Below are 23570 nucleotides of genomic sequence, written 5' to 3'. Positions count from 1 at the left end.
TTGAATGCTGTTTCTCGTAAACAAATTTCTACCCTATCTATTCCTACTAGAACCGTAAATTTTTCATTATCGTTCTTCTCGGTGACATTTTCGGCGGAACCTTACATTCATTGTTTATTCAGAAGAGAGTTTTTTGTTAACACAGGGAAAAAGAATTGCCCGTTTTTACTTTTTCTTTGTTTTTTTCTTTTCTCCATTCAACGTAATTGAAAAAGCGGGGGATTTCGAGGTTCACCCTTAATTAAATGAATGCATGAAATATCATGTTTATACTCGGTAATTATATGATTTTGTACGCATCCTGCATCTGCGTGTAAAACTTTCAGGACAAAAATCAGGGAGACTGCAAACGCTATCACACTGTATAAATAAATAGCGAATGACGAAGGGTGTACAAAACATCGAGAGGCGAAGACCATGAAGGACCTTAGGGCGGTTTGAATTATATGAAGATGAGGGGCGGGCAAAGTGGGTAGTCCTGAAAATTTTCCATAATTTTTCTTAAACTTCGAAAAATGTTTTAAATTTCATTATTTGCTTGCTCTAGCAAACTGCAAACACGAAATCAACTATATATCATGAGAACTTAGGAAAAGGCGAGCATAAAAGCGTACCCTTAAAACTTTGCGCATGACTTTGAAACATTGTTTGAAGAAGGGCACGTTTTGCCCGCCTTTTCTCCATAAGCCTCTTACATATACGTAGATAATCTCATGTTTAAAGTATTCTCAAGTAAATACTAAAATGAATGCAAAAGCATTTTTCAATTTTCAAAAATTTCCATTTTCCCCGCAATTTCCGGACTTTTCGTACAACGGTGTTGAACGCCCGGAATCTGTTGGGTTTTAGTTTTTCAATAAAAATTTGGAGATCCATTGATTCAAACCTCTATTTGAAGCGTTAATTACGTAAGTTGCCCACTTTGCCCGCCCCTCCAATTTATAAAGCGTAGGTACGTAACGTCCGATATTCAAATGAGCAACGATGGTTTTGTAATGTAGCATGAAAATCTGCTGGTAAAGCGTCACTTTTTCCTCATATTTTTATTCGAAAGTTCAGTTTATTCATTAGCTTCTCGAATCGCAGTGGGTTATATTATGTGAGCGGGAGTTGGAGGAATGAAGTAGGAGAAGGCTAAAAAAGATAGCCACAAAGCCAGTCTTTCTGCACTGGTTCCATCGATTTTGTAATCAAGTCAAACGCGAGGAACACCGAGAAAGCGGTTTTACCGCTGTAGCTGATCGTGAGCGACGCCGAAGCCCCTCTAAATAAATATATTTATTGTTATTCCCCACGTCACCGGCAGCTGTGCACGCGCAAAATTTTAAGGTTAACATTCGAATTCGAAAAGGTCGGGGAACGAAACCTGCGTCGGCGACCCGACCCTACGCTTCTCGGTCATGCTCGTCACCTTTTGTTCGAACCTTTGACCCCGGACCTCAACTCACCTGTCGGCCCTTTTCGCCATTAACCCTTTTAGTCGCAGAGGGATGCTCAGCGTCCCACTTAAAACATTTCCCTGTCCTGGCCTTATCACAATTTATTTACAACTTGAAGTGATCTTTGTTACTTCGTATGACTATTAAAATGTGGAAAAATCGAATTTGATGGTTTTTTTCGATTTTAGATCGTCCGTATTGGATCCGCCATCTTGGATACAGAAATTATCAAATTCTAACCTCAGATTCGTAACGAGTCATCCTAAAAACCCCCGAGTAATAAAATGCAGGCCAAAATAGTGAGTTGAAATATTTGTGATTGAAAGGGTCAATGCTGGAATAACAGGTGTAAGTGAGTTTACAAATCGTCACTCGGTTGATAACACGAATATAATTATTTAGCTGCAGAATATGGAAATATTTTGGGAAGGTTGGCAGGTTTAAAAACATTGCTTTTTCGGTTATTTCGACACGAGATAATTGCACATTAAGTATTCATGAAATTAACGCATTCGCAAGCGCGCGATGATGAGTTTCACAAAAATGCAAGACGAGGAAAATAAAATTTTATAAACAAGAACTCGGACATCGTATTTTTTTTTTTTTATTTTAAATAGTGTCAAAATATTAAAAAATGTAATATATTCGTTTAATTTTATACCGCGATGATTGGTTTTATTCAGAAATTTTTGTATACAATCTCATTTGAGACGGATTTTGTTTTTACATTGATATTACCGACTTCGACTGTGATCGACGAAATAACAATATCGACTTGATTGTTGGATTAAAAATGTGAAATCGAAGGGATCTACTAAATTTCTGCCATTTCGAGTCGCGTCGCGAAATAAATAATCGATATAGTTTACAAATTTACAATATTTTTCCTTACATATTTCCAGAAATTATCATCCCTTACGATTCGTGAATACATTAATTCGATGAATGCGCATTGCGCGACCATCTTGTCATCAAAGAAACGCAAGGTATTGATTTTCAACTCGGCAACCCCCTGAACTTGCAGCGATCGGAGAGAAAAAACTAAGCAGTGGCAGTGGGATCAGCGTACTAACATCAGGCGCATCACATGGAGCCTAACCGGTTTATCAGGGGATCGATATCCTTCGGAATCCAGCGGCACGTCTATGTCGAGGATCGAAGTAATACCGATATTTATAAGTAGGCGGGTAACACTCGGAGCCGCCGAGTATTTCGTCGTTCAGACTTTAGAACCTGGGGAGAACCGATTCCAACAGGTCGTCCTGGAAATTTACGCCATTTTTTAGGAGCCATAACCACGTGCAGTCGTCCCTCGAAACGTGATTCTGCTACCTCGACGCTTTATTCCCTCCGTGTCAGTGACACGCGGACTACGCAATTTATATTTTAACCAGCCGTATAACACGCCTTATGCCTACGGGGATTTATCACTGCGGATACAACAGGCGAGTTCTGCAGGCAATGGTAATACGCCGTGCTGGTCAGACGGAAGGACGAGCACGTGACACACGTGTTTAAATTTTTACTACACGTACGACGCCGGCCGAATTGGCTTTCCTGTTTATTATGGAATATTACGTTCACGGAACAATTCACTGCAGGTATGGCAGAAAACGTGTATTAAAAAAAAATTAAGTACAAACACCGAACGGTTTATTTTTTTCCCCTCTATCTCTCTCTCTTTCACTATTGGCAATAATTTTTATAATACAGTTTCGGCTTGTGTTCTTTTTTACCTGTGTTTTTAGAGTTTATTTTTATTTTTATTTTTTTCACCCCCAAAAACCGACAAAATGAAAAACAAATTCCCGGATACTCGATTATGTATTTACATGTGAATTCTCGAAACGATATATTTGCGCAAAGTACCTCGAACGATTAATCATTCATTTTCGGTGTGGATAATATGTAAAACAGCCCCTCCTTATTTGAGATTAGAAACCCAACCGAATTGCGTCGGAGGGTTCGATATTAAGCTTTGGGTATTTTTTTTTCTTTTATTTTTTTTTCTTATACAATACGCTGGAATCTCGCGCCTGGCATAAAAATTGCGTTTACAATGAAACTAAACCCACGCACTGTTTAATCCCCACTATTTGATTTCTTTTCGAAGAATCGATGCGGTGAAAAATTTTTATTTCGACATTAAAGAAAAGAAACGCGTTTCAAGGAAAAACTCCGAGCTCGTTTTAGCTTCTTTAAACCTTTTCATAACCCTGCAGCGTTTCTCCTCTCGTTTTTCTGTCTCTTTCTTATCAGCCATGGCAAAAATTTAAATCACACTTTAGGTTGGTCCTTCCCTGGGTGGAATTTCATCTCATTTCATTTCATTTCATTTCATTTTATTTCACGTTCCCGGAGTCAACGTTTCTCCGTTCTTCTTTCATTCTTACCACGGCTGCACCGCAGCCTTACGGCTAGTCGCGGTGTCGATATTTTATCCAGAGTTTGTCGCAGTCGCGTGATTAAGTATAGCCGTTGTGATCGTGCGGCGGGGGGTCGGTCGGCAGCTGCCTAAGAGGGTGGCCCTTCGACGAGGAGCGCCCGGCGTTAAAGAGGAGCAACCATCACCGTCGGCCGGGCAAGCCAGTCTACAAACTCCTCGTTTATTGATTTTCCCCGGTTTCCCGCGGCGGGCGAACGGCGAACGAGCTTTTCGAAGTAGCTTCTTAATTTCATCGAGTCACCCGCGCCTCCCGCGATGGCCGGAACGGAGCTTGCGGACGCGTGGTCAAATTTTACGGGTTGATGGTGAAAAAAAAAAAGGGTCGGCAGAAATAATAAAAGAAAAGGGCGAACTCGTTTTTTATCAGACCCGACTTATTTTTTTCCCGACACAAGGTGTTTCGAGGCAAACGTTCGCAGCCACGCAGGTTTTTTCTCTCCCGTTTACCGTCGAGAACGTTATTCTGTTGGTTTTTCAAAACCAACGACGGCGTGAAATTAACAGTTCTGAATTTTTAACGCGCGTCCTGTAATCTGGACGGGTCTCAAATTGGTTTTTTGATCAAATATACGTAGACGGACTATAAAACGAAAAAGGGGACTGAACTGATTTGCGTGTCTCGTTTTTTCGTATTGGTCAAAGAATTATTATTCCTCTGTCCGTGCGCATATCCACATTGTTATATCCGTATACTAGACGCATTGTAAATTAACAAGAAATCGAAAGTCAGATCAAAAAATGTGTGATTCGAATAAATTGATCGATAGTGTAAGATTTTGAAATTATTCAGGTAGCATCGAGGCAACTTTCTTCCTCGTGTTTCAATAAAAAAAAAAACTACTTTTCGACATGACCCTGTTTTCCATCGTCCCCCTAAATTGCGACTGTGTGGTCATAAAATCGCGGAGGATTTTATATTACAGGGTGCGTGCGTGGAATGCTGAAGAGTAATCGCGTTCGATCGGATGATTATGAATCCAACGACGATTGGAATTCCAATAGGGCGATAATAATATTCATCGTGATCAGATCACTGGCATAACTTCAACACCGCAATGAACGAGAATCGCCGCGCTGTTGCTTCGCGGTTCGGCACGTGACTGTCATCGCTGTATGTAATCTACAAGGTACGGTTACATCAAATAATTTCTTTACATCTTGTTATACATGCAGCCTGCCAGATGTGAATAATTTATCATTCTGGAAGGAGCTGTTCTTTTGGTAGACAATTTTTTACACGTAGAAACGTCGAGAGAACTGTCTCGTACGCGAAGAAAAGCTCTAACGGAGCAAGACAAACTCGACGCTCAGTCGTCGTGCCTTTCAGATCTTTCATGCTTTGTGACTTTTTCCCGTTCACCCCCGCCCCTGAATTCCTTGCGAGTTATAAAACTGCTAGAGAGATTGATACTCGCTTCTTACTGTACAAAATCAAATATTTAAAGGGTGTTGTTGATGGTGTTGTGAAAAAAAAAAATTCAACCCTCCGAATTGTACGAGACTCGTAGAATTCAAGTTTCAGTCACTGACGGATTGTTGGAACCGCTTCAAACGACAGAAATTTATATTCGAATTTCGCGCCCGCGTCTCATGGTCAGTAAATTTAAAGGTGGCTTCCGTTCTACACCAGGAATATATTCTTCTTTAAACACTTTGATATCCGGAAGCAAAAAACCGTTCGAAACTCTGGAAGCTCCGTTTCTTTGTGCCCAGCAACCTCCCCCTCATTTTCCCTCGGGTCACGCATCTCGCATTTCAGCCAACGTTTCATTTCGCTAGTGCGAATGCCACGCCGTCTGCGAAATTCCCCCCTCCCCGTTGCCAAACCCCCCATAGGTTGGCTCCTCGTCATAGAAGATCCAGACGCTTGGCCTCCTGCTGTTGTACATTTTGTCACTGTTTCATATTGTCACAGTACAACTATGGAACACCCTGCACCTTATGGATGGATTTACGAATTGTATGAAGTTCGAATTCATATACATGTAAAATGACGATACCGTGAAGTCTTATTGTCAAACACCCGAGTGACGTGGAAGCTTGGACATGCTGAGCATCAAATTGTTTTCAAACGTATTCTATTTTTTCATTTTTAAATAATTTTTAACTCTGCATCCACGCACGAAAATAAAACTATTTGAATAAAGAAGAAATAAACTTCAGCAAGATCGATTTCCTTAATCAGTTCCGAACCGAGGGTCATAGGAATTTGAAAAACTTGAGGTAATAATTTCATTTTGTTTTCGTTTTTTGGCCCGATTTAACGAGAATCGATGAAACGATTTCTATTGAATTCAGGACACGAAATGGATCACATAAACGTCAAACGACGTGTCACTCGCAATCACACGAATAAAAATTTATTATTTTCAACAAAACGTTATCGTTGGATATCTGTTGCTGCCTGATATAAATAACAGCTGTAAATCAGTAAAATATTTTCCTGTACACCCATTGTAGTTTCATAGAATCAGAGAATTAATAGGTCCTGTGAAATCACGATATTCAATCAATCAAATTGTTTACGGGCAGAAACATGATTTACCTTCGAATCTGTCAACGATTCGCAAGTCCGCAGAATCCAAAGAAATAAACATTTTATTAGTAATACAGTGAAATAATGATTTGGTCGATTCAATAAAATTCTGCTTTATTGATACGAACTTTTTTTCAAAGGACGCTGAGCCGATAATATACGAAAATAAGCGAATCATCCTTCGAAGCTAAAGTTATGCACAAGTTAGTTTTCGAAAGCAAATATAAAAACTAGTTCTCTAGGTGAAAAATCTTTAAAATGATATATTTGGAATTTGACTGATCCCGTCGACGATATTTTATAGTACATGTAACCCTATATCCATGCAATATATTACATCTCTACATATATGTACCGTTGCATATACGTAATACATGTAAGTCTGAATACATTCCTCAATGACGGCGCATGGGGTTTACGGGAAAATGTGAGGGGATCGTCTGCAAATTTTTCGCTTCACCGGAGCCGATAGTTCAACGAGGTGCATCGTCGTAGAACGGCTGCAGCCCCGAAACCCCGGAAGACTCCGTGACTCTAATACGTCATAACTCCCCTTGCAGCAATCGCTGTTGCGCACCCTGAGCTCTTCTTTTTCACGGTGTTCGCATACCGTGCGACGGCCATTTCCTCCTTCTCTCTTCTCCGAATGCAATTCACGCGAAAAATCGTAGGTAGTGCCGATACTGCTTTAAAGATAATAATTCACGATGGGATGAAAAAACGATGTTTTTCAAATAAAGAACACCTAACTAGTTATATCTAACTTATAGGCCAGCCTAGTGACTTTTATGTTAAGCCGTTGGTCACACCTCTGTGTAGGAAGAATAAAGTTGTACGTTCCACTCTTTATACTCCGTGTGATGCGTCGTCTCTTTTTTCCGCCTTACAATTAAAAGTAAAATCACAGATTAAGCCTACAAATGATGTTGCAAGCTGCACGAATACGTGCTTTCGTCGTTATTTTCTCCCCGTTTTATTTCGTCCGTCCGTTTTCGGACGCCCGGCAAATTCGAGATCGGAACGAGGGTTAATCAACGCTGATTTCAAGCCGTTTGATTGAAAACCGTTGAACGGGGATATCGTCCTGGCAATAACCATGGCGAGAAACCGCGGAACAACGAATATCGCGCGCTGGAGTGTGTATGCGGTATTCCGGCATACATATCGAGCAGTTAGCTGCGCCCCGAATCAGTGTGTTGAGGATGCATCCCTCGGAATTGGCAATCAGGAATGATTAGAACGGAAGAGAACAATTCCAACGGCGTTGGAAAAATAGACACTGCTGTATACCTCATACATATATGTAGGATATGTACAGGGTGACCAAGTGTCTTTAACCTCAAAATTTTTGAGGTTATAATTGTGGAGGTAGGCCTGGTTGATCCGGGCAAGCAGTGCTGCCAACTCAGATTGTAATAATTCCGCTTGGGTCTTTGTCAAATCCCACAAAAAACCGCTAGATTCGCCTGCACTATTTCCCACCTAAGATCACGGAATTAGCTACGTTTTCCGCCGAAAAAAAGAACACCAAACTTCAAAAACTAAAACCGACAAATCAATCAAAAGACGTACATAAAACCCAACGAAAACGAAAACGAGCATAACGCTAGCAAAACCAATTTCATTGGTTTGCGTTTTGTGATAAATGTTGTATCTGACGTTAAATTGGAAGACCTGAGTGTGAGGTTCGCGAATAATTTTTCATGCATTCGAGTTTTTAGGTGGCCTGTTTGGAGTTTGTTCATTTGGGGTTATGTCTGGATGTGGGTTTGTTTATTTGAGATCATAGTTGACTCGTTATTCAGGTTTATATGTGATTGTAGTTTTAGTTCATTTGGTTTCATATTTGACTGTGAGTTTAGCGTATTTGCATTTGTGATTGTACCTCTTTGTTGATTTATATTTTCGGAGGAAAAAAATGGTGTAAAAATCACGCCGTTATAAAAAAAAAATCAAACCATCAAATTTTCCGTTAAAAATATGGAATTGGCGAGAACCACCGCTAAGAAATTTGAATTGCTTCGAAAATCGCCAAATTTCGCGCCAACCAACAAACAGTTGAATATTCTCCCCGAGAATCTTTCAAAACCGCCAGATTTAGCGGGGAAAACACCAAATTCGCAACGCTGCTGGCAAACAACCGTTCTCGGATTATAGTGCGTGCGCATTAAATTTTATCAGACAACGAACCATGCAGTCGTTAGAAAATCACTCTGTATAAATATATTATTCGCATCTATGGATGCAAAGAAAAATTTTGTGGAGTGCAGCATGCGAAATCCCGGAAAGTTGAACTCGGGTTAACAGATGCTTCCACGGAACTGCGAATAAAAAAAAGATATCGCGGCTCAAAAATCGGGGAGATTAAGAGGAAATTTTCAACGACAATTTGCAGAAATGACATAGAATCACGGGAGTCCATCTCGGGAATTAGAAGGAAAGACGAGAAAGCTTTCCCTCCCTTTTTCCGTCTTTAGCCGAGGGAAAAAAAGAAGGTCATCTTTCAAATTCCGAGCTATTGAACTCCCGGTCGACGATTCGAGGGTCGAGGATGAGGTCACGCCTTCGCTTCAAGCACATCCTCAGCGTCGAGCGAGGCGTCGCGACTGGCGAACCGCCAAAAGCGTATTAAATCCTTGGCGTTAAATTGAGCCAATTAGGCGGAAATTTCCCGCAGCAGCCCCGCGGCTGCTTGATGGTGAAGCTCTGCACCTTATCTTATATTCACCTTCGAGCGATGATCGAGGTGGAGAAAATCTGAACCCGATTACGCGGTCTTCGCTAATGCTTGCTGCTCGGATCTCGGACATGCTGCCATGCAGAGGGATGAGCCTTGCCAAAGTTTCAGCAAGACAAAAGTCCGTCTCTTAATCGACCTTTAATATTACGGTTTCTTTTTTTTATTTTCAATCATGCGTCACGAATTATTTTCCTTGTCTTAGCACGCGGTTTTTTTCCGAGCCCACGTTTCTCGATCGAGGGAAGATTGCGTGCCTGCTACACTTTGAAATATAGGGAAAAAAACAAAATGTCTTTCCGGTATATAAGCTGCGAGGCAACTCGTGTTCCTAGTTATTAAGTACGGATGTGATCACTGTGAGTATTGCCAATATCGCGCCCAAGTTCTAAAGGAAATTCAATTTCCGCCGAGCATTGCGTGCCTCCCGTCAAATATGGGTGCTTGTAGGACTTCTTGCAGGGAATAACTTGACGCGTATCAATAGGCGTATTATGCATGAGCGGCGCGCGCCGCGTCTATACCTCTGTACACAATATACCTACATTACGTATCCACGGCGGGATGAGAAACGCGAGACGAGATCATCCGGGAGTAAAAATTTTGTGAGCCGCAACGCTTCTGACGCGGCAAATAAGCCTTAAGGATTTAACGGAGACTGGGAGGGGATTATATCTGATTTTCAAAGGGACGTTGAAACGCCGCTTATTTATAAATTATAACTCAGGCGAAGAAGCTTTTGGTTTCCCGAAAAATTCATTATAAATTAGGAAGTAAGGTTTCAGCTGTTATACCCTCTTTTTTAATTTCATTTTTCTTTTTCCTTTTGTGAAACAGGGTAGAATCGTAATTGGTACGAAATTTTTATTCCATTTTGAAAGTGAAGAATACAAATTATCGAGTTTCAATTATGTGCAATAGGTCAATTAACCAAAGACACGGACAAACCACTGAAACGTGATTACGATATTCGTAACGGAAAGCCCGTGAATCAAATTTAAGCTATCGCAAAGATGAATGCGATACAATTGAAGTGGTTTTGGACTGATCAACAACATATTTTCCAATTTCACAAGCATACCTAAAAGCATATCTCACAGTAATATATCTTCGATCGGTTTACGCCGTCTGCAGGGTAAACAACACCTGCTGCGGCATTGAATTCGATAACATTATTCCACAGCGGAATCCCAGGAGCATATCAACATGCAAAGGGTTGATCGGGACGAGGGCGGCATGTGAAAGCTTTATTGGTGGAAAACGAATCACGCGGAGGGGAAAAAATACTGCAGTCAAAAATAAGAGTAAGCAATCAGGGTCCGCCGAAGGGGAATTTTTAACCATTTGAGACTCTCGTGATATCTCGGGAAAAAATTACAAGCGGCTCCGAAAGGCGACATTCTGGTCATTAGACTGCAGTTGGGCGAGAAGTAGCTCTTGGCTAATTTTAAACACACTCCTATTCCGCCGACTCGAGAGTCTCGTTATTCCCGACAAAGGAGGTGAGCATGGACTGCGAGCTTTTTCCCTTTTTCCTGCACACTATTTTTCTCGTTCTTGCGAAGTTTTAAAAACCCGACATTACGAGACTCAGTCACAGGTAATTCGCAGCGAGTCTGTAATCATATATGTATATTATATATAATATATACCGATATAAATACTGCACTTTGCGGAGAATATAAGAATTTCGTTAATACGCATGAGGCTGATATATAATTCACTACTGTACATTGTACGACGAAAGAAAAAAATATCTCGTTTTGAAAGGTGAAACAGTTCGGAGAAAGAAAAAGACCTGCAAGAATAGGAATGAAAGTAGAGAACTGGCTACAGCTACTGTAACAGTACGATTCAACATTCTCTACCTCCTATCGGCGGAAAGTTTGTACAATTTTCATTTTTATTCCAGCTCTCGAGTAGCGGCAGAAGGAAAAGAGAAAATCAGGAGAAAGAAGAAAAAAATCAACGCCGGGATTCGTTGCAGTGGTTCGGCGAGGCCGGAGAGATAAAAACTCACCTGGTCCAACCGAGAAGTTATACTACTAGTTTCGGGGATACGGTATATTCTCGCTCTACGAGCAGCAAAAAGTTTCGAAAGACTCGATAAACTTGCAGGTGCAAGTGTCTAATGCTGCCGAGAGATTTAGGGTGTAATTAAATAGGTATATTCGTGCAGATTTTACTCGAATTTTCGAATAACAAACGAACGTTTTTTTTTCAACCATCGAAAACCCAGCGATCCACACATACGGTAATACTGGAATTATCCGAATGATTTTGGCCAAATACCATTACCTGCAGAAAGATTCGACTTTTGAAAATACGTGCAATAATACTTATCACTATCATTTGAGAAGCCGATTATATGAGATTTCCACTGAATTTTACAATATACAGTAGGCGAAACATCCTAATGATGAAAAAAATTGCGACGTTTGATTCGAATTGGAGCTATATCAATGATAAACGTTGACATAAAAAATGACAGGAAAGAGAAAAAGTATGGATTCTAGGCATGTATTCTATGTGTGTAATGGATTGCAGAGGGTAAGAAAATATAAATAGGGAACTGGACAGGGAAAGCCCTCCGCAAGGCTGTCATCTGCGTCGACCGGGTTAATCCTAGGGCAGGTTTGGCCCGGGTGTTGTCATCGCGAAACGGTATTCCCTTATTCCCTTATGGCCCTGCGGAGCCTCGTGCGTCAGGCTTAAGCCGGGAGAAGCGGACCCAGCAAAGGGGGCAAACGGGGTGAAGGAAGGGGCGCCTTTCTGAAGAAGCAACGTCACAGCCCCGGTGTTCAATATCGCCGTCGTGTTATTATACTTGCTTTTCATTTCTTTGCAAAACTTGAACGGGCTATCCTCGAAAGATATTGGCCTAGTTTTGAACTGTACAAAGTTTCTCGGCAGGCTCGAAGTGCCTCATATCTGGCCACTGAAGAAAGTCTAGATGGGTATATATAATGATAAGAAGAGAAGGAACATCGGGATAAAAGTATACAATACCAGTCTGAGGGAACAAAACCGTAAAACTGAGCAGTGGCGTAATCGGCAAAAAAATTTTCTCCCGTCGTCAGAATTTTATTATGCCCTTTACTTTGTGACACCGAGTTTCGGGTTCATAGCGAATCGAAAAACCGGGAACCTTCTTCGCATGCATTTGGTTTACACCCACAATCGTGCGTGAACGATTGAAAACTGAAGGTATGCAAAGCCGGCTTCGAATACAGATTCCTATACTGACACATTTTCCGATTCTTAGCTAAGACACGAACCCTTTTCTAGTACGTTCGAGAACGAAGGGTAAGCCCACTCTGATTGTCTTTATCAATCATCGGTTCTTTAGTTGACCGACGTTTTCGATCATCCGATGGAGTTCATCAAAGTGGGAATATTCCCCATCATCTAACGTTCTATAAGAAGGGTTTGCATCTTGGCTAAGTGTCGATAACTGTGTCGGTATGAGAATCTGTATCCAGAACCGGCTGTGTACACCTGCTAATAACCCATTGATCAGCCTCTGTGCTTGATTCCAAATTCCTTCTCACCCCACGGCTCGAACCTCTAAACCCCTGACAATTAGAAATTGAAGGAAGACAAACGATCGAGGGGACGGCTCCGGTCGTCTTTGCTTACCGTCCTGACATCGATCACCGCCTCTCCCAAGCGGACATTGGCATCTCTGAGCAAAGGATGCCTCCGTCAGTCTCGTGGTTGCAGCTGCGGTAGCCTCGAGTCCCGCCTGACTGACCTGGCTTCCGTCATCGGCGCGGCGCGGCTCCACGTAGCAATTTCCACCGGGGCCGCATTCCAGGGTGCAGGCGGGGTCTGTGCTAACCACCGCCTCGGTGGTCGGCGTCGATTTTTGTTCCAGCGTCTGACCCTGCAAATGTCGGAAAGGCTTATCAAAGGTTTGGCAAATCATGAGATTCGTAAGGTACGCTGTTTCCCGTAGAGATGTAAAAAAAAGCTCAAATTATCAATGAGAGCTTTGATATCGATTTTTTTTTTTAATTTTAAACCACTTTCAAACGGTGATAAACAGTATCAGTGCAATTTTGAAAAACTAAATACTTAACGATACTCATGTGGTAAAAAAAAATGGCCATGATGGGATTAATGTAGAGAATTGTCTTCTGAATATAATCGCATAAAATATTATCGCAGAGTTAGATCGAACATGCACAGAAAATGTTGGAGTGAGTCGAAGGAAAACATCGATATTGAAGGTACGTTCATGGTTTTTAGTCTCGCTTTTTTTTTTTTTTTGCTAGTATTTCTAAGGAAAATACGCTTGTATAATTTTGAATATCGAATTGTTTCCTGGGATGCACTGTACAGAAACTAGCTATCCTTGAGCAAGAAAATATTATAATATTAGTTTTTGAGCAGTTATTCAATTTTCCCTCTGTTAGCATACGACTTTAGTGTGCACTCAATCACGCAGAAGCAAAAAGCCAATACCGCCCAATGTGAAAATGAAAGTATGAAAAAGTTTTATCAGCGACAGCAGTCACAGAGAAATGAAGCATTTTTTAACCAAAAAATCGACTTTCTAGCGTTGGTCAAAGTGTTATAGTGATCGCCTCTGGCCGATTGAAATGAAATACCCTGTGAACAATAAAATTATAACAGGTGGTATGAACCTAGAAAGCAAAAACTATGAGGTATCAAATCGCATTTTACAAAATTCATTTAAGTGATTGCTCTTTGAATTGTCCCGCACACTAAATTGAAAATTTTGGTATTGAGAAAGAGGTGAGAAAGAAAATTTCGTGCCACAAACGTGTCGAAAAATAGCTGTCAAACTTCAGTTGTAGATTTCCGTACAAAAGTTTTTAACATCGCTGAATCCTGCTTCGATATCGGATTTTCAAATATTAATAATAATTAGAGTCTTGTTGTTTTTTGTTTTTTTTTTTTTTTGTTTTAATTTTCTACTAACAACAACCCCGGACTCGATCCCCAGGAGCAAAAATCTGCCGGTAATCTTTTTTCTTCTCGACATTCGACAGCATATTTGACCAATTTGCCAATCGTCCGAAGTAGGTACATTTCCGAAAAAGAAATCTTGGAAGTATTAGATTGAGTATAAGTTTAGATACGATAATTCTGCGTCAGCATACGAAATGAAAAATATTAATGTTTGATTTCCTAGAGTAGCGGGGATATGAGTGTAAACCAAACAACGGTCCCCAAAAATAATACAAAAACAAAAGCACACAAACACAACGTGAAGTGGTAGGCACGTTCCCTGAAGTAGGCACGTGTTCTGCTCTATATAAATACCCACGGTGAAATTATTATAAGGGATCCACCATAATCAACTGAAAGCACGAAATTCTGTCAACTCACTCACTCACTTTCTCCCTCTCTCTCTACACTCTACAAGTGGAACACTTCCAGTCAACGAGTAAACTCATCCACCGAGCTAATATTGCCTATGTCCATTTCTGCACGCGGGGGGTTTGCAAATTAATTTTCGCCCCAACAATCCATCGGCCTCTATAACGCGGTTTCATTCAGAGGGTTGGAAAATTCGTGACGTCGGTGAAAAATTCGTTTATTTACGGTTCGAAAGAATTTGCGGATTTCAAACTCACCTGGGATGTTGGCGAAGGGTCGATAATGTGATTTGGAATCTCGTTGGTATCTTCCCTGGCATCTGGGCTCGAATCGTTCGGGGAAATCGGGGGAGACGAGGAGCCGACCTCGGGTCCTGGGTCCAGGTGGATCACGAAGGACGCTCCCCTCATGTACAGGATGTCCTCGACCGCGTCCTCGTCCTCAGGGTCAGGACTCAGCTCGTCACTCTCCGCGTCCTCGATGAACTCGCCCAGGTCACCCATCGAGGGTGACGTCGAGTTCAGCTCTGGAACAAGAGGTTCAGAGAAACGAATTACTTCCAAGGATTACGCTTTGCAGACACTTGCGCCGGAAATGAAAGATATACGTCATTTTTATTTCGGGTGTGACGTGCTCCTTTGCGAGGATGAAAATCGATGCGAAGTTCCGTTGGATAAGGGATCCAATTTTCGATGAACTATTCAGTGAATTACGGTCAACTTTATTGAATACCAGCAGATCACTACGTATAATATTAGACGAAAATTTCTGTCATTGCACGAGCACATTATCGTAGAAAGCAAAATTTCGATTTTAAGAAGTTATTATAATTTGACCCCAAAAATGAAGGGATTGAGTTTTTTGTAGATAATTTCGACGAAACAATGATTTTATTCTCAATCGATGCAGTTTTTTGTAGGCTGATCAAATTTTGTGCGGAATCGGGAAATCGCTCAAAGCTATTTCTGAGTTATTTACAAAATTGTCTTTTCTGCCCTGCAACAAATCGAAAACGGATGAACCGATTTAGACAAGAGTCGATCGATTGGTTCAGCTTCGTTTAACTGACATCCGATCAGATTTCGATTAGAATCCAATCCATCTCTGAATTTTTCTTGCTTCGTTGATCTTCCGCATCTTGTTTTCAAGCGATTTCCACGATTTTTAACGCGAATCGATATCGAGAAGAGGGAGCGATTCGTTCTTTACTGTGTACAAACGTTATTACAGCTTCAATATCGTTTCCATTCGATCTCGAGGAAGGCTGTGTCCTCTCGACACGACATTCAATTTCGCTAACGACGTCGCTATAAATATAAAAATGTGACAAGATTTCGGCGGCCAGGTGTTGCGGGAAAAGGAAAAAGAAGTTGGGCGAGATCGAGGACCGGATACAGCGATGTAGGTTTTAAGACCGATTAATCTTCGTCGGGGAATGGAAACAGCGGCATTTTGGCCACGCCCGAGACAAAGCAAGGGTTCAAACTGCGGCTCGATGCGAGACGTGAGAGGAGGGCTAACTGTACAGGGGAATTATTCTATTTGAACTGGCTGTGAGATGAGGAAGGAGGAAGGAAGAAGGAGGAAAGGACGGCCGTTGCCAGACACGGTTATTAAATTTTAAGTGGCGGAATTACCGTCGCTCCTTTTACCGCTCCGATTCCGCATCTCTCCTGCATGTAATACGGGAACGGTATCTAGCTCCGGGTTATCGCTCCCGTATTGTTTCCCTGATTACAGCCTCCAGTCCTGGCAAAGAAGCGTTAAATTCGAACCCCACCCTCACGCTCCTCCCTTCAGGTATACTCAACCCTTTGATTATAACCAGGGCTGGAATCTGTTTGCGCGATAAAATTTTTCATCTTACATCCTTATTCAAGTTTGTGGAAACCCATTATCAGTTGAACTTTAAAACTAAGATTGACAGTGTTTTTCCAGTACCGGCGGCAACAAAAATAATCATTCGAAGAATCAGTCCTCCAACTCCACGGTATTGTCTCTTTTTGCAACTGAAAACAATGTTCATTTTCATAAAAAAAAAGAAACTCTGCAGTGATGGCTCATCCGATTTCGATTGAAATATTCCTAATTTTAAGTTGAATGAAACCGAACCAGTGGACCAAGTTCCATTTGAATTGATCTATCCGTTTTTGAATTATTGTCTAAGGGAAGAAAATCCCATGTTTGCAAATATTTCAGAAACAACTTGGCTGATTTTGCAAAGAATCTGATCAGTGTTGAGTTAAGAAAATCTGATGGTGATTTTCTATATTTCAACACGTCGCGATTAAATGACAACTCAACTTTACAATTCCGGGTAAATTGTAACTTTCCCCCGCCCTTCGGTATTCAGAGAGATAAAAAATTATTCCCAACTGTGACTGTAACTTTAATTTTCAGTTCAAACAAATATATAATGGCAAAGTAATTTGTTCGTAGTTCGTGAATTCAACGAATTAATATTCGCAACGCAACGCTGCTAACTGGATACCTGCAATATGTATGGGGATTTTTGCAGAGGAGTCGCATGCGGTTTTTCGGTGTCGAATTCGGTCTGTTGCCTTCACCGCAAAAATCGTATCCGGTTGCAGGCACACGATAAATAACTTGTTGCGTGTATCAGACCAGAATTTCAACCTATCTCCTATACCGAAGGCAGCGGTTTAATGGCGATTCGACAATTCAATGCAGCGTGTTACACGTGCATATTATAAACTCTTGGATATCATCCAAACAATGGTGAAAAAAAATGTTTTCAAGTTGGGAAATATCGGCGAAGATTAATCTTCGTCCGAATATACATGATATGCTGGATTTCCCACGCATGCGCTGCGAATAGCGCTATCGGTACTAAAAACTTTTGACCAAAACGAAGTCTACTTTTATAACTTTATTCGAAAATTGGCGTGCCTTGTGCATACGAGGAGTTGTTTGTTCATTCGCTAACAATTTGCGCGAGGCCTTTCATGTCCTGCGGTCGCGGCAGGCGAAGGAGGAAGAAGCTTGTTACCAGAGTGCCATTCATAATTCCTGCTTGTATTTTTTCCCGCCTCCCTTCCGGTCCTTCTCTCCCGGGTAATTAGCTCCTCGTCACCGTTTTTAATCACCTCCTTCACCCGACTGCGTCTAGTAGCTGTCGGGAAACCTCCTTTTTCTCCTTCTCCTTCTCCCTCCCTCGGCATCAGATGCAGCTCCTCTTCAGCCACGGGAAAAAACGGCACGACGCGACTCGTTGCATGAGAAACTGGATGAATCGTCGCGGATGTTTATTACACGTACATATACAACGATTTTACATCTTGAGTCCGCTATTCAAATTGACCTCGAGGAGCAAATTGAATGGTTTTCACCTAATTGGAAACATTTTTTATACCACGGACAACTGTTGCGCCCTCTGTGTGTAGATGGTCTAAACTAATTGTGTTCATTTATTTACCAATTTGCTTCTCGAAATGGAGCCTCATATTCACGATGTAGATCACAATTTAAGTTTGCATGCGATTATATGCATGAAATGTACGTCATACAGACCTTTACCATTTTCTATTTGATTGACACTTTTGTAGTCAGCCAGGCCTTTCAGAAAGCCTTAATATTTTAGTTTTCAATTTTCTCAGAACAGTTTTTTAACTTTTGAGTATTCAAATATTTTCACAGTAGCTTCTTATTTTGGTATTATTATTTAAAATTGTTTCCATGACGGAATAATTTTCATTTTCTACAGCTATTCGAAAATGTTTAATTGATACCACTTAATATCATAAAACGTTTTTCTAACTCTCGAAAATATCCCAGAGTTGAGAATTCTTCCGTAAAGACAAGTTGAATTCGCAAATCCTTTTGTAGTTTTAGAAACGTTCTATTACAGCTCATATCGGTGTGAATCCTAAATTTTCCGTCCGCGAATAAAAAAAGAGATTAGGAAAAAAATCAAACCCTTCTCAAGAATATTTTGAGAATTACAACAAATGCAGAGCTATTGAATAATTTGTTTGCTTAAAAGTCAAATATCATTGCATACAAAAAAATAAACAATTAAAAAATTGGTATTTTTGTGAACTATACCGTGACACAAAAAAGTGTTTAAAAAACTGATAATGTCGACATCACAGGTTCGTGAAGTTGGCCTGGAATACCCGATACATCGCTATGTCCACTCTTAAAAGAGAATCCACAATGCTTCTATCGGAACGTTGGTAACCTCGACTCTTTGCGCAGAAAGTCGAGACGTGTAGAGTCGAGCCGGAAGAGTTCGCAGTTTCCTGAGGGTCGCATTTCGCCAGCCAAAGTATATAAGGCAGGTAGGCAGGTAAACGCGTATCGTGTTTCGAAGTCGGACGTTGAAAAAGAGGGTGACGCCGTGGGACGCGAAGCAATCCGCAGACTCGTGGACAAGCAGTCCCTTCCACCCGGTTGCTTCTGACGTCACAACGAGTAAATTTGAGTAACGAATGGAAATTTTCAAGTATTCGTGAATGGGAATGCGGATGCGAATGTTTCTCGTCGATATTCCACGGTGTCCGGTAAAAAATTCGTAACGTATTCAAGGACATCTCCAGGACATTATCGGGTTATTCAAGGAAATTAAGTATGGAATATTTTTGGATATTTTCCAGTACTTTTGAAGGGCAAGCAATGTTGAAGAATATTTCGAGGACCACTGGACACGATATATTCGCGAATACGAATGCGAATGCGAATATGCATCTTCAAATCTGGCGCCATTGCTCTTAATTGACTGACAGATACACCATAGAAGCTGCACGTGCACATTACCGCGGTTTGCATCTTATTCCGGAAATTGCAGAGCCGATATGAACCAAGCCGATTGTTGGTTTGCTAATTTAACGACAGATTGTTCACAGAAACAAATTAATTTTGAGGTTAGAGTGTGATTTTAAAATGATCAAATCGAATTCAGTAAATGAAAGAATATTTTAAATAGAAAACAAACTTCTGTAATAAAAGTTCATTACCAAACCAATGAGTTTTGGCTCATTTAATATTATTTTCCCAATTTTTATAAGCAAAATATGAAGTATTTGTGAGAATCACGATTTTTGCGAATGCGGATGCGAGTGCGAATATTCGTTACGTCGCGGCGTCGTGTCACTAGTCTACATTTGTTACAATTCTATGGGAGAGGAAAGAGAAGGGTGTTCATTTAGTGTAAGGGAGGCTATCACTCGACGATAATTACGAACGAGTGCAGCAATAATATGAGGGAGCGTAAAAAAGTGACACCGGGGGATGAAATCGAGCGTGAAAAACGCGGCGTTTGGGGGGGTAATTTATTGGCCTCGCCACCTCTCCGTCTTCTTCGTCTACATAATTGTATACCTACCAAGGGGGTGACTCGACGCTTCCTCGAGGCTCTTGATCGTCACTTCCGCCAAAGACTAGGCAGCGTCTTGTTCGATCAAGGAGGAGGAGGAGGAGGAAGAGGAGGGCGAGGCTGCGACAGACGTCGACTTCTGAAGCGTCGCGCCGCGGGATGATGACGGATCGGTCCTTCGGTCTTATAACCAAATTTGACAATGATACCCTCCGATACGTCTGTTCAACCCTCACCCCCGTTGTACGGACGTGTGTCGCCACGCCTCTGGGAGACGAAGCCTCGACAAGCAGCGGCTGCAAACTCTTTGCCCGAAAATTTAAGGGGTCATTCAAGCATTGGCTAACGCATATTTTCCAAATTTTTATTCTTTTCAAGATCCCACCCTTAGTGACCTTAGCTAACGCGTTTTCAAAAGTTTATTGTCAAATTGATTCGTTACCTCGGAATGGCAGAAAATCCATTCGTATAATAGTCACATCCTGACCAATTCATTCCTACTTTATTAAATATTAATTATTATTTATTCTAAACACACATTAACGTGTTCGGTAAAACGTGAATTCATTATTCATTCCGAATTAAATACATTTTATATTTTCTTTCTTCTTAAATGCACGCGATAAACAATATATTTGCTGGGATATTATTGCTGAGCAAATCATGCGTTATTAACACCTCCATTTAGAGAAATTTTTTTTATCATTCTCAAGCCGGTGGCTTGTTAGCTTTGAGCACACACTTCGAATTTCCTATGTTAGCTAACGCTTGCCTGGAAAGCCGTAGTAATGCGATAGGGTAACATTTGATAACGTTTCTCAGAATGGCCAACCCCTGTTTTAGCGTTAGCTGATACTTGAATGCCCACTTAGCGCAGCCTTTTCCATTATTTATGCAAGTTTTCTGCAGCCAATCGTGCGATTCGTTCCTCGATTTTTCGACGGAATATACTGCTATTAATTTTCACTTCCTGCAGAAACGTTGATCAAAATATGTATTCCTCAAATCCACTTCAAATCGGGTATGTATGCCTTTCATCGAAATACTGAATATGAGCCAATAGAAAATTAATAGGACGTAGAGTCTGAACTAAGAATTTAGAAAATAGGAAACAGCATTTAACAAATCTGCAGCAAAGTTTTTTTGTTTTTTTTTTTTGCATCGATGAACGTAAACTCGGATAAAACAAGCATCTCTGCTATGTAAGAGAAATAAATCTGAAAATTTTGGTGAAATCTTTCATCCCATTATATATACTGTTTTTGAAGTGATTTTGCTCGCTGATCCCGCAAATTTTCCAATAAAAAAATTCAAATAATCTTCCACTACAGTATAGTTGTAAAGAACAAATGTAATTGTTGACGAAAATCTGTCGTACCCTCATACCTCCGTAAACATATTTTTATCAACTATGAATATAACTGTTTACGAATTTTCGATTCATGGAATCTCCAGAAATATCTATGACAAAAAAAAAATAAGCTCAAAATCATAAAAATGGAATCAAAAACACCGGAGTTGAATAATTTTGAAAATTCCAATTGAAAAAACCGTTTCCTCAAATTTTTGTACACCTCAGGTTGTGTTGTTTGAATTTGCGCAGAATAATATTGACTACATAAAAGGAAGCTTGTTTTATTTGTGTTTCACCATCATTGGCACAAATAACACTGCTGGAAATTTTTTCAAACTTTTTCTTCCCCAGTTATAACTTTTGATCCAGATTCTATCGCTCATGCATGCGTCTTGAAGAAAGTATTACGAACGATGTCGAGTTTCATTTTGAGCAACGCTTTAAAATAAGAATAAGTAATGGCGATGATCGTTCGAAGTCTAGAAGCGCAGCGGGATAGAAAATCCTGAGAAACTGTATGCATATGTAGCAGCAGGAAGAGGAGAGAGGAAGACATAATATTTACGGAGAAAAAGAGAGGAAAAGCGTACAGAGGATACGACAAGGTAAAAAGACAGCGAGAGAGCGAGAGAGACAGAGAGAGTTCCGGAATAAAATTACTTGGAAAACTTCCGGTTTCCTCGCTGGATAATCCGAAGGTTTATGTGTTTATGTGCATATCCTTAGCACATGCGATAAAAAAAAAGGTACCGACCTTATTTCCTGCAAGGTTCGTTATAAACAAACTTCACTTCCGTTTGATGTTCGGTATTCGCGATTCTTTACAAGTTCCTATTTACGAATATTATTCGAATAGTTGTCAGAATTTTATTACATGCATGTGTAATAATATCGTTTACAAGGTTTTCGACCGAAAGGTTGTGCGATACTTTTTCAATTCGATGTGAATATTTTTATTCGAATTTTACTGTCTGATTAATAATTCAAAATCAATTATGGCTAGGAACCAGATAATTTCGTCGATATGAATTAAAGTTTGAAAGCATTTTTATTTATTTTCTTATTCGAATTTGTAAGCACAAACTTCGCCCTCTGTTTAACAACCATCCACTAAGGAAAACGAAATTATGCTACGACGCCGTTTCCGCGATACAAGTTTCAGCCCGACTCGGTGCAGCCCTTTCTTGAATACAAAGGCTCGATGTCTCGGCACTAATTTGGAATGACTTTAAATTCTCCGGCTTCTCATCGTCGGGCAACAACCCGACCGTCGTTCCGACGCTCTTATCTTTTACTCCGATCATAATAAAGAATATCGTTTTACAATCCAGGCTGCGGATGCTCAAGAATTCTACTTGAAGCTTCTCGCGTTGTAAAAAACGATTTGGAAAAAAAAAGAAAAAAAAAAAACCAACCTATTTTCCTTTATGGTATTTTACTTTTACTGTGCTTCTAAGTTTGCGGATTCTCAAACTTCGATGCTCTACTTACTTAGTAAGATCTCGAACAATCCAATACTCGTCGTCAAGTAGCGGTAAAAAAGATTTTCACGGGTTAAGTTTCCTCGCTGTTGCCTCGAGCGGCTGTCTTCGCCTCTGTTCCAGGTCTGAACCAGCCGAAGATACTTTCTTGATTACTTCTCTTTCCTTCTCTGAACCTTCTCTTCTCGAAAGGAAGCGATCAGTTAATCGACAAGTTTAGCGGGACGACAGATAAAGAAAAGCTTCGAATCGAGAACGCGTGTCGAAGCGTTTATAACAAAATGCGTCAAACGCGTGGCAATTTTTCACCTAATTAAGTTGCACCGTCTCGTCCGAGAATCGCTCGAATTCATTTGGAGTTGGTGTACCTACACAAAAACGTGGGTGAAAAAGCTGCGATTTCATGGCACCGGAAATTCGTCGCTTCGACATCCAAGCGCTGGGAAGGAATTACGCTTTGCGGGTATTACGCCTGTATGAATAAAGCGTAAAACCGGCGGCGCACGGCAAACACACCTCAAAAGATATACGCCATAAAATCGTGCAGCTTGGTAAGGGAGGAGGTATCGCGGCGGTATTCAGACCGCGGATCCATCCATTCAGATGGGATTCTCGAAGGGTTGCCGGCACGTAATAAGGGCTGAAAGACGAGAGTAAAAAGCACAGGGTGCGCCGCCCGTAAGGCGCGTCCAAAGGCGTGGCTGCATCCAACACCAACTACCACAAATTATATCTATGCGTGGGCGTACACACCCGCAGCATATACGAGTATACGGATACATATTCGGAGCTTACGAAATATCAGCACGGATGCGGTCAAGGCCGGAGGGATTTGACGCAGCTTTTGCCCAGCGATAGATTTTTTCTTTCCACAAAACGGGAAAGCTCCACTC

General features: G+C 40.9%; 1 protein-coding gene across 2 annotated transcripts in view; it reads right to left on the bottom strand.

Moving 5' to 3' along the window:
- LOC124174348 (pikachurin) overlaps positions 1-23570 on the bottom strand; it is a 76221-nt gene that overhangs the window by 26256 nt on the left and 26395 nt on the right. For both annotated transcript variants that reach the window (XM_046553397.1, XM_046553398.1), the window contains exons 4-5: positions 14765-15033; positions 12798-13044 (exon numbers count right to left, since the gene is read on the bottom strand). In XM_046553397.1, the coding sequence (XP_046409353.1) occupies positions 12798-13044; positions 14765-15033 (516 nt within the window). The remainder of the gene's footprint in view (positions 1-12797; positions 13045-14764; positions 15034-23570) is intronic.

The sequence above is a fragment of the Neodiprion fabricii genome, chromosome 1 (assembly GCF_021155785.1).
Source record: "Neodiprion fabricii isolate iyNeoFabr1 chromosome 1, iyNeoFabr1.1, whole genome shotgun sequence".
NCBI classification, from domain to species: domain Eukaryota; kingdom Metazoa; phylum Arthropoda; class Insecta; order Hymenoptera; family Diprionidae; genus Neodiprion; species Neodiprion fabricii.
The sequence above is the reverse complement of the archived record's forward strand: the minus strand, read 5'-3'. Positions and strand labels throughout refer to the sequence as shown.